Source organism: Carassius auratus, chromosome 10 (assembly GCF_003368295.1).
Source record: "Carassius auratus strain Wakin chromosome 10, ASM336829v1, whole genome shotgun sequence".
Lineage (NCBI taxonomy): Eukaryota > Metazoa > Chordata > Actinopteri > Cypriniformes > Cyprinidae > Carassius > Carassius auratus.
Window position 1 is genome coordinate 13,683,769 of NC_039252.1, and position 12,355 is coordinate 13,696,123.

Sequence of the window (12,355 nt, forward strand, 5' to 3'; positions counted from 1 at the left end):
CTCTCCTGAGAGACAGTGACCTGTATTCTATACTGAGAAGCTCTGGAGGACTGCAGGTACAGAGGAACCATCGTACCACACTCAGGTTTGGTGGGGCTACAAGATCTGCTCATTAAATGAACCAGTTTCAAACTCCCATATGAACGTGTTCAAATTAAACCGTTACATTCAGGTTATACCCGATGAGACGCAATTCAACTCATTTCAGAGATATTTGAGTTACCAGACTGACATCTGCACACCATATCCTCACCTGTCATCTGTAAGTAAACCGAGAACAAGCACTGATACAATAATGGACTTTGTTCATATTTTATGCTTCAAAACGAAAAGAGATAGCAATATTGTGTTGAAATGTTGTGGCCTTTGGGTTTAAAACATGTTAAAGAATGATTACATTTCTATGTTGGCCATCAGATGTCAGCATTGTGCTTTGCGGATTCATTTTGGTGCTACACAATGATAAATAATAATTCACACACAAAATAACACACCTCAAGTTATATTTACATCATAAATAAAACACTTCAGTTAAAATATCACACACAGTCATACATCAAAATCATTACTGTGAACGAAACCAATTATTTTCACATGAATATAGTGTTTTGCTAAGTACCTTTTACAGTTACAGCCGGGGGAGTATTACAATTAAACTAGATCACATTTAAATTAGGTTTATGTAATGCTGACAACATCAAATGCAAGAGATATTAATGTCATCCCCATCTTGGAGGGGAAGAACTTGTTCACTTTTTCTTACCTGCAGACACCATGACAGAATTGCATTCAAGTGAGCAAATACACAGCTTCATCCCAATATTTTCATTTGTAAATAAAAATCTAAATAGTGGTTACTGCTGAATAATATGCACAACAGTATATCCGATCAATTCCATGAATTACATCTGCATGGGGTTCAACTTTTAAGTTTCCTTAATATACAGTATGAACAGCAAAACATTTTATACATCCATAAAAAGACCTGAATCAAGGAAAAAAAAACACACTAAGGCATGAGGTTGAAACAACTTACAGGGAACATGACTTATCTACAAGAGAAACACTGATATGTGCTGTATGATCAATTAAAACTGCAGTCACATTTAGAGGAAGTATTAGCAGCTATTTGATTCAGTATTTTAAAACAACTCATACAGTATTAAGGTAGATCAAACTGTTAACAGAGCTTCTAAAGCCTGGTTAGAAAAGCTTATTTAGTTTCGCAAACTCTGCCTCGTCCTTTGTGAATCAGCTGCACAAATATAGTCAGACAAGAATATGTTTGCAGAAAAGATATGACGGGGGACTCGGTAAGCGCATTTAAATGACAAAACGAATGGTAACAGCCCAAATACAGGGAGAAAAGGAGTGGAAAACTTGGACAAGAGCAGCCATTGCTTTACCAGTCTTGGTACGACCTTGTCGCTGACTTATTCACTCCAGTGGACATTACACTACGCTAACCTGCAAACACTTGTGGCTGAAGGGGAGGTGGCAGCCTGTCGTTCTCCACATTCTCCGCATCGATCGCGGACGCTCGTGGTTTGATCTCCAGTGGGTATCGCTCCAGGATTTCCTGCACCTCGCGGGCCACGCTGTCTTGCCATTCTGCCAGTTCGGTCTGCAGGTTCTGCGCCCCCTCGATGACCTGCTGCTGTCTTTTCTCAAGGCTGGATAGGAGCTTGAGGTTGTTATGGATCTGGCTAAGTGCTGGGTTTACACAGGTACCACTCTGCGGCCAGACTGCAGTATCGTCTTGCCTTCGAGGGGAAGCCTGACCGGACATATAGCGCTCAAAGTCTTCAGGGCTGAGATTCAATGACTGGCCATCCAGCTTCTCTATGAAGGCAATGGCACAGCACTGAGGGGAACATGCAATGAAGAGGAAAACATTTTAAATACAGTGAAAAGGAAAAAAGAAAAGATTAGTGTGCTACCAACATTCTTCAAAATATCTTCTTTTGTGCTAGGAACAACATGAGGATAAATTATGACAGCACTGTTTTTCTAATGGGGGATAATACCTTTAAAAATGTATTCATGCCATTGCATTAGATAACAAAATATTAAACCAAGGGGCATTTGAAAGAAAAAGAAAAACACTTTTATTTGGACATTATAAATGATTTTTGAGCCACTCTTAATTATATGTGAACCTACCAGGTTGGTGAAGTAGTATCCGTCCTCTCCGGTCATGAGTCTTGATGGGTTGCAGAAGCGTGTGATGTACTGGATGTTGGACTGCAGCCGTGGTGGGTTGGCCTTCAACACAATATAGATGAGGGTGGGAAGGAAGTCATCTGCAGAAGCTGGCTCGTTCTTGGTGACCCTGATGGCATTGAATATATGCTTGCTGCAACTGGTGATGCAGGCCAGTTTATCCCTGGGCACACGCTTGGAGTCCATCTCAATGATATCTGAGGCAGACAAAATAAGAAGCAAAAAATCTTGGATCTTGATTGAAGAAAAAAAATGAATGCAGCAACTAAAAGAAAAAACAGACCCATCCTTGCAGACTCACCAGTGATGGCTTTGACTACACTATCAGAGACCTCAGGGATCTCTTCGTCCACAGGAACACACAACATCTGAATGGTGACCCAGTGTAACGCCCTGGAAAACCATTGTTTATTGAATACAAGTACAAGAATGCATATTTTAAAGGTGAATTGTGTAAAAAAATAATACCTATTTGAGGAATTTTCAGCAAAATATTATTTTGGTAACTAACCTAAAATAAGTATAGGCTAAAGTACTAAAACTAACACTGAAATCAAAATAATGCTAAAACCTAATTTAAATTATTTAATAAATACTCTAATAGCATATAAACAATACAGGAAAAAAAATGGCTGACCGAATCCTGTGCTGGGTAGCCAGGTCTTTTTTCTCATCATCCGAGGTCTCTGGACAGAAGACGCTCTTGTAGAGTCGAGTCATGATGTATTTTTCCACTTGGTCCATTATTCCTGTCCACTTTCTCAGAAGAGCCTGAGGAAAGAATAAATAAAAATAAAAAAATTAGTTTGGCTTCTGGCAAACAATTGTAAACCATAAAAAATTAAGTATACATGGACAAAAATGTAAATAATCATTATGGTCCAATCACAGCATTCTACAGAGGACATCTGCTTTTACTCATATACAACAAAAATCCTTTAGATACCGCACATACTTGTGTCTCACAAACAAACATGAAATCAGTTTATTACATAACCCCACTCCCACATCACCATGCTGGGACAACAATGAAGTTTCTTCAGTGGTTAGCAGACATGGAGGCTGAGTGTCCTGGATTTGCCCCAGGGTTGTTAACTAAAACTATTAGAAAATGTTCTTGTTAACTGAAAAAAACCTTAAATAAAGTCAAAATAAATATATATTAGATTTAAAAAAAAAAAAAAAAAAAATATATATATATATATATATATATATATATATATATATATATATATATATATATATATATATTATACACACACACACACACACACACACACACACACACACACACACATATATACACACACAGAGAGAGAGGGAGAGTTTTTTGTTTTGCAACTGAATTTAAAAAGTTTGTTTAAGTAAAATTACTTAAACTGAATTAAAAACAAATTCAAAATGAAACTAAAATAAATAATTACATAAAGCACAAAAGTTACTTAGTAAAAAAATTACTAATGCTTACTATTAAATCAGAACTGATGAGGCATGTACTACCTTTTTAAAATTCAGGTTCAGTCAAACATTTTTCAAACAAAAAATAATTAAACATTTTTATATATAATTTATAAATCGGTCTTGCTACAAAACAGAAGTGACCAAACTTTTAAGTACGAGGGACCAAAAATCTAATTTGATTGAGGGCTGTGGGCCAAAAGTACATGCATTATCAAAAGGTCAACACAGGCCCTGATTTGGACATCTCTTCTCTAAAAAAAATATTGTTTCATGATGCATAATGCTACATTGGACTGCAAATCTCACTCATTTTTATGTCCCAGTCTGACTATATTTAAGTATTTTTTTAATTACCAAGGAAGTTTCATTTTGTAGAATAAACCTACTTCCCTTAACAATCGAGCCCACCTGGATACAAAACTTTTCTAAAAATACCATTAGACAAAACAACCAGTCAGCAGATGAATCAGATTTAGTATACACTCCAATGGATTCAGTGAGAATTTCATTTAACCGATTCAAACCATTTGAAACTTTTTGACCAACTCAGTGCTACCAAGTTTCACTGAAGCATGAATTCTACCTTTATAATGATTCAGGAGTCGGTCAGACATGCCCTGATAGAAGTCCTGCACACACTCAGACAGCTCTTCAGCACCAAGATCCTTCAAGTAAGAACAAAAAGAATATTTTTATTTACTTAAATGACCAACATCCAAAAGCTGCTGTGGGCAGGTGACCCTGGTTCTCACCTTTTTATTTCCCATGCTCTCTATGAAACCACGGCTCTGCTTGTGGATCTCTCTGCCGGGCTTCTGTAAGGTCTTGAGAAACTCCACAAAGTCTTGTGACACGCGATCAGTCTCGATGCTGGACTGGCGGGTGATGGAGGGACTGGGCGTTTTTCCCTCGTGGCTTTCTGAGCAACACAAACAAGCACACTGAATGTTTACAAACAGGCTGCGTGAACATACTGTAAAGAGGATATTAGAATGGATCGCATGAAAATGGAAGTTCCGAAGTTAGTTTTCATCACAGAATGCCATGTGAAATAAAGTCATAATTTCCCATCATTCTTAAAACAACTGAAGCACCCAATCGTCTTCGAGAAACTGTTTCTCAGAGCTGAATTACACATGACATTCTGCACAGAATAATGAAAAACCCCACTGATTAAACAACACAAGATCTTAAATATCATATAAGTTTACTTGCATCCCATGAAGAGACAGAACAACCTTCTAAAAGTAGGCCATTCTACTGAAATATTGATCTGTTTCCATGCCAACACCTTTGACATCATATCAGAGTCAAAGATAGTAACAGAGTAGCTGAATGAATTAAGAGAGAATTCTGGTACTAGCATGCTTTGGCTAAACTCTACACAATCAGATGTTCTTAACGCTGTTGCACCTGTCTTTCTAAACGCCCCACTGAGAGTAATAGAGCATTAGAAGGGCTTCAGCCTGAATGCATGCAGCTCATGTATAACACTGATGCATTGGTTTGTTTTCTGTGATTTATGCTAGAGGGCTACAGTGATGTGGCACTAATACCCACCTCTCAGCCTTGATACCAGAGCTGCCACCAGATTGACAAGAAAAAAAAAGGACACCGCATGACAATGAGACAGTGAACATAAAAAAATGGTAGTGTGAATTCAATCATGTCTATTGATGCACACACAACAAATCCACACTACACTATGGTATGGACCAGGGCAGTATTTCACAAAGAACAGCTAAAGGGCAACATTGCTGTACTTTGTGAAATACTTTAAGCAAAGACACTCTTCAACACAGAACATCAAACACACATAAAACAGTGGTCCAGCTCAGAGAAGAAAAACACTGCAATCTCCACCCACGTTCCTTCTCCTAACCCCAGATTTTCCTTCGGGCTCTGTATTACCTTCAGTGGGAGAGGCCATCTCCCAGGGTTGGGTAAAAATGCCCTTCAGATCCCTCAGGAGGTTTTCTCCATGGCTCTCCCTCCTGCCCTGCAACTTCTCCTCTTTCTCTTTCTCTCGTTTCTCATTTTCTTTTTCAGGGGGGAGTAAAACACCCAGGGTAGGTACGGTAATAGAAATGGGTGAAAGGGGGAGAAATGGATGAAAAATGTGGCAACAGAGGAGTTCAGATGAGAATATAGAGTGAAAAAGAGAGAAAATTGTGGGAGAGGTGGGGCGGAGATCAGACAGAACGGCAGAACAGCAATGAGATGAAGGAAAAAAAACTGAGAGATGAAGGCTGGATCACTTGTTCAAATAAAATCATCTCATAAGAACATGATAGACAAATTATAAAATGCTATGACAGGAAATGAATACATAACTGTATGAAATCAAGCAAGGATGACTTAAATAACCGTTGAAAGGTTTAGGGTCAGTAAAAAAAAAAAAAAAAAAAAGCAAGCGAGGGTGCATTAAAATGATCTAAGTTGCCAGTGAAGTTATGTAAAAATTTCTAGAAGATTTCAAATAAATGTTGTTAGGTTAACTTTCTATTCATCATAGAATCCTAAAAAAAATATGTAAGAAAAATATGAACCGTTTTTTCAAAACTGATAATAATAAAAAATATTTAATGGGTGGATTAGCACATTAAAATTATTTCTGAAGGATCATGTGACACTGAAGGCTGCTGAAAATTCAACTTTGCCATGGAATAAGTTATATTTAAAAATATATTTAAAAAATAATACTTTTCACAAAATAATGTTTTTACTTTATCTTTGATCAAATAAAGCAACCTGATCCCACTGAACTTTTGAACGGTCTACACTTGATGTTTCAATGATAAAGCCTTTTAATTACCAACATTCAGGTCCATTAAAAGTAATAATAAACTAACATAACTGACAAATTGTTGTTTGGATTTTGCATGCAGACAGTTTAAGGCTTTATCAGAGAGATGCCATCCAATGGCAAAATCAAACTGGGAATATGGATGATGATGATGATGGGAACACAGGGAAAATCGACAGCCCTGACACAAGTCTCTGAAACTCCACGCTACAGTATTTTAAATCAGTTTTCACTTGTCCAACCAAATATTATATTCATAAAGCATATTGATGAAGGCAAATAATAATTTTGTCCATCCAGATCGAGGACATCAGCCGCCGAATCCTACTGCAAAACAGCACGAATCACACTCATATGACTCCAATCCCACCCTCCTTGTACCTTTTTTAGGGGCCGTGCGAGAGGAGGGGCTGAAGAACTTCTTCACGGTGGTGACCTTACGGGTCTTCTCATTGGTTTTCTTCTCCTCAAACTTAGAGAAGGTGGCGAGAGATTGCTGAGAGTGGGACTGAGGAGGCTGGGTCTGAGAGGGACCGTGACTGCTGACATAAGCCGCCTCCTCTTCTCGCTGAAGCCTGCGACAGGAAGCACATCATTACGGCAGGCTGTATGAACATCATTTCAGCTTTATGAATGTCTTGATGATGCTGAATGTTTCTTTTACTTTATGCGTGATCTAACTGCCATTTAAGACTCACTTCTCAGCCAGAGCCCAGTCCTCCTGGATCTGTCTTTGCCGAGCTTTCTGGTACTCCTCCCTCCAACACTTGGAGCATAGGCCCTGCCATGCAGCGTTGCCATAATAACCGCAGCCTTTCTTGCACAGCAGTTCTGATTGGTCCACATGGATCCCCCGTCTCTCTGATCGCTGACTCATAGTGTCCCTTTTATCTAGGTAAAGAAACATGTTTGACATTGTGATCTGAATTTGCATATCCACTCTGCAAATCATGCAGCATGACAACAGGAGTCAGGTTACATAATGTACCCTGCAAAGATATGCAACTTGCAACACTGCTATTTAAACGAGATAAGACGACTCATTTAAAGACCTGGAGCAGACCCGAAAATTAAACTGTGAATATCAGATATTCATACTTAGATTGATATTTTAGAGCTGAGGGTCAAGTAAAATATCGAAATGCATAGTTTTAATAACTATACGGAGGGAGGATGTCCCAGCTAATCTGAATTTACCTAACATTAAATCACTGATGTCTAAATTACACTGAGGATGATTAAACAACCAACGACGCACTAAATGTCGAAAAGAAAAAGTGAGCAGTTTAAACGTCTTTCAACATATTTTAACACTAATGACATGACATTCAATTCCGATTATTAGATATAGACTTCGTTCAGTGCAGGAATGTTGTAGCTTAAACATTAATTACTTGTCTAATATATGGTTAACTTTAAAAGTAACCCAGAAAATACATTATCGACTGAAAATGACAAATGTCATTCAATCCGCTGCAGGCAGACACGTCAAGCTAGCAAAAAGGCTAACGTTACGTGGCTAAAAACAAACGCAACAGCTCTTGTCATGAAGATATACGATAAACATGCATTACTAGTCTAAAGAAATATTGAACAAAACATTTAAAATAACGGCAAGCTTTGGTATTTGAAGTGAATCTACCGGACAATGACAGATACCTCGTCAACGGTCTCTTCTCCGGGTCACGATTACATCATATCCTCGCGACTGGTGGATCAGTTGTGTGGGCGGGGCCAATGATGGGCTGAGCTCGGAATGTCAACAACATTCCTTATGACAAATACTACGCTTTCATCATCTTCTGTACTTTTGTTTACTAAACTGATAAATGAAGCATTATTATCAACGTGACAAAAAGGATCTGCTTTTAATAAAGTTCAAAATATAGGGTTTATTATCAGCATAATAAGAGCCAGTGCAGTGATGCAATACAAACAACAGTATTCACCAAATGTACAACAGAGAACAAATATGCATCGGTTTAGACTTGAGCAACATAAAGTTAACTGGGCAAGACTGAAAATAAATCCCAGTTAGGATTATCAAAAGCATTTTAACTGGTTTTAGATATTCTGCTGCCAAAACACAGAGAGCTCATGCAACTTCATGTGGCTTTCACAGCTCTCACCAATGAGAGAGAGTTTTCAGATGACAAAAATAACAAATAATGCTATATTGTTTGCAATTGTTGAGGGATATGGCAAATAAAAGCATGGACAAATGTTTTAGGCAGCAGAAAATAACTTCATAAAGTGTCAAAGTAGCAAAATAGGCAATCTAACCTGCAATAAAGTGACTAACAGTCTTTTAGTATAATTTTAAATATACTCATTTTAATTCATATTCAGGACCTATTAAATCTAGCTCATAAACTTATTCTGAAAAAAAAAAACATTTTGTGCTCTCCTTTGAGAACAGTTAATTTTTTGACATATATCAAAACTTTTATGCTTGCCTAGTGATGTGTGGTTATTTTAGAAGGCTTTATGTGAAGCTTTGAGTGGCTGTAAATACCAGACAAGACCTTTGTATTCATGTTAAAGTCAGTATCTGCTGAGATTGCATGCTCTAAGGTGTTAATTAACTGGCAACATGACTCAGATCAGTTCCTACATATACAAGTCATGTAAAACAAATGGGGTAAAATCATTTTTAAATACTGTAGGGAAAAAAAAGAAGGTTCCTTCTTAAGAAATACCCAATATTTCCAAATATGGGTCCAGTTGACTGATTCTTCGATCAAACTGTTAATACATTCAATTCATCTAACACAGAAACATACCTAAGAGATGTCATATTTAGAACAAAAAACACTGTTTTACATAAATTCACTTCCTCTGAGGACGATTCCAGGAAAATCCCTTTAGAACTACAACTGGACAAAACAATTCCGGGTTTATTCCAAACAAACTAAGTTAAACAATTACTTACAAAAACTAAGGAATCAAAGGAGCTGCCCATAAAAGAAATCTGGGGTTGAAAACTGCAATTTCATGAAGAAACCAAAGAGCAAATGCCACAACAACAGCCATCCTATTCAAAAGCTTGATATTATTTCCGCTCACGTTGAGTAAGACCCTATGATCCTGCTGGTTTCATGTAACTGTAGACAGCAGCAAAAAGCATTTGCTCAGACTTGCATGTATTAGTTCTTGGCAAGAGAAACACCAGCTGAAACCCCTCACCTTCACCACCAGGTGATTTTAAACTCATAGATTGGCCTTTTGCAGTAGTAGTGGTTGATGAGGTGTTTGTCACACACGCCGATGCATTGCTGGTCAGCAGAGATGCCACGCTCTGCCAGGTCGCTTACTATGCAGTGAAGAAGGTCATAAACATCCGCCACTGCCTCCCATGGTCCGAAGGACACATCAACCTCACAATGGTGCTCAAACAGCTTGGCCTCACTCTCCGAGCGCTCAAATCGCAGTGAATTGAACAGCGGTCTTTCATAAGGGGTGATGGGCATCTCCTCCTTGTACACACAGATCTTCAGTTTTGCAAAACGAGCCTTCCGCTGCATGGCACGAAGTTTTGCAATCTCCACAATGCGCTCAAGATTTTCTGGAAGAAATGGGGACAATTGTTTAGTCAGCTGAAAACCACAGCTCGTTTGATTATTTTCATTTATAATTTTATACTACCTTTATAATAGGGCAAAAGATCAAGAAAAGCCTGTCGCACTTTCTCTCCGGTAAGTGGCTGAGTGTCTTCCAAGCTTTCCAAAAGAGGCCCAATAGCATAAAACTGAGCTTCCCTGTGCACCGCACGAACACGGTCCCTCTGAGGCAGCTCTCCCTCTCTCAAGAAATTCAGAATGTCCCTAATGCCAGACAAGTATGTATAAGTGTTTCTAGTTATTAAAATAATCCACTGATGAAATAATAAAGCAAATGCTAAATTCAGATAATCCAAGTGTTTGCTTTGTATTTTTGGGTACTACTAGGCACCAACCATTATCAGATCATCTCTATTCTAAACACTTACCCAAAATATGCTCCGTCTCGGTCGATGAAATACCGTCCCTCTGCATCCCTGGGAATGTGATGACGGCCACTAAACATGGCGGCCAGCATTGTGTCCTCATGGCGTCGCAGGGTGGACAGCCGAGTGGTGAAATACGTACCTCCTACATTCAGGGGGATGACCTCTGGAAACTATGAAGAGAGAGGAAAGACACAAATAGCCTTTAAATTTGTCTGAATGTACACTAACACTCAAAAGTTTGGTCGATAAGAATTGTTTATGTTTTAAGTCTCTTATGCTTACCTAGAATTCATATTTGATTTAAAATGTTAAAATATTATTACAATTGTAAATAACTGTTTTCTATTGGACATACATGAATTGTGGTACTGCTGTGAATACGCATCGAATGCTGACACAGAAGAGAAGAAACTATTGAATTAGTTGTTATTTTGCTTTCTTCGAGCAGAAGCAGTATCAGTCACATGATCCTACATAAATTATTCTAATGCTGATTTGGTGCACAAGAAACATGGAAGCATTTTTAAGATTCGTTGATGAATATGAAGTTCAAGGGAGCAGAATGTCTTAGAAATATAAATCTTTTGTAGCATTTTAAATGTCTTCATGAATGTCTTTACTGTTACTTTTGGCAATTTGTGCTTATTGATTCAAAACGTTTGAACAGTAATGTATATAAGACATATCGATATACTAAAAGTTGTAATTATGCAGAGTAATTTTTAACTATCTACTAGCAGTGCAGGATCAGTCCGCTCCCAAGTTCAGGGGTTAGACTAATCATAATAAACATATTGACAGGTCCCACTAGGTTTATCAGTAGAAGTCAGGGACACCTTTAACACGGACCTTGCAAAACACGATTAGTTTAAGCCAGTCGATATGATTTGATAGACGTGTGATGTAAACCAATCAGAAACGACGTCCACCCGCCCCCCTGGGATAATGCACCAATCCGCTTGCAGCAATCGGGAAACAAACACTCAATACATCTGTTGCCTATGGAAACGGTTATGATTAAGCTTGAGAAGATTGGGAACTTTGACACGGCTCCTCCAGGTGATGTTTTTATGGGATAAATAACATTAAGAGGAGGAAACAGATGAATGTGGACGTTTTAACCATTTAACTTCTATGCAGCACACTACAACTACTCTGTTATAAAAATAGCGCATCCTCTTTAAACCTCGGGGACTTACCTCCTCAGGTACGTCTAAAGTGCGAAGGGACCTCCCTAGATTAAGATTAGGGACAGGTTTGGGTGGTTTGCGATACTCCTCTTCCCCGGTGTCCGCGCCCGACATCGCATCTCCCTGATTTTCAGTGTCACTCGCAGCCGAAAACACCACCATCACTCTCGGTTGAGGAGGGACCGTCCTCCTCACTCGTGATGCTGCCATTTGGAGCGGAGCTGCTGCGCTAAAGGAAAGCGGAGGCGGCTCTCCGTTCGGGGTTTCGCCTGCTCCATTATGCTGCATGCACACACCCACAGCAGGTCTGACACGAGCGTCGATCGAGGCCCGCAAGCAGACTGTCAGCGAGCGACTAGTATGATGTCCAGGAGGGCGGCCGAGCGAGAGGTGTGGTCTGTGGGCTGGTCAGGGGGGTGTGTGAGCCTGCTCGTGTGCGCTGGAAATCACGTACGCAAGTTACGCAGGTGACAGCGTGCTGCTGGAATGTTTTATGCCGTGCGCTCCGCAGAGTTGAGATTAGTAACATATTTATAATTAATATTTAACTACTAATATGTGACCATAGATTACAAAACCAATCAAACTGATTTTTATATCACCTAAAAGAAGAATAAATAAGCTTTCCATTGATGTATGGTTTATTAGGATAGGACCGGTGTCCTGTCTACAACTATTTGAAAATCT

The 12,355-nt window shown here is 38.8% G+C and overlaps 2 protein-coding genes across 2 annotated transcripts; both read right to left on the reverse strand.

Moving 5' to 3' along the window:
- Positions 1-486: 486 nt before the first annotated feature.
- LOC113109929 (rab5 GDP/GTP exchange factor-like) lies at positions 487-8,162 on the reverse strand. Its single transcript, XM_026273823.1, is given in 11 exon segments — positions 487-1,864; positions 2,164-2,420; positions 2,525-2,616; positions 2,861-2,970; positions 2,972-2,994; positions 4,268-4,349; positions 4,437-4,603; positions 5,596-5,724; positions 6,872-7,065; positions 7,189-7,381; positions 8,133-8,162. Coding segments are annotated over 10 exon segments (1,635 nt in total). The 5' UTR covers positions 7,368-7,381; positions 8,133-8,162; the 3' UTR covers positions 487-1,462.
- A 200-nt stretch (positions 8,163-8,362) lies between these two features.
- On the reverse strand, positions 8,363-12,103 carry kctd7 (potassium channel tetramerization domain containing 7). Its single transcript, XM_026273824.1, has 4 exons — positions 11,678-12,103; positions 10,479-10,648; positions 10,136-10,314; positions 8,363-10,055 (listed from the first exon to the last, which is right to left on the reverse strand). The coding sequence occupies exons 1-4, from the start codon at positions 11,954-11,956 to the stop codon at positions 9,679-9,681; spliced, it is 1,005 nt and encodes a 334-aa protein (XP_026129609.1). The 5' UTR covers positions 11,957-12,103; the 3' UTR covers positions 8,363-9,678.
- Between the last annotated feature and the right edge of the window lie 252 nt (positions 12,104-12,355).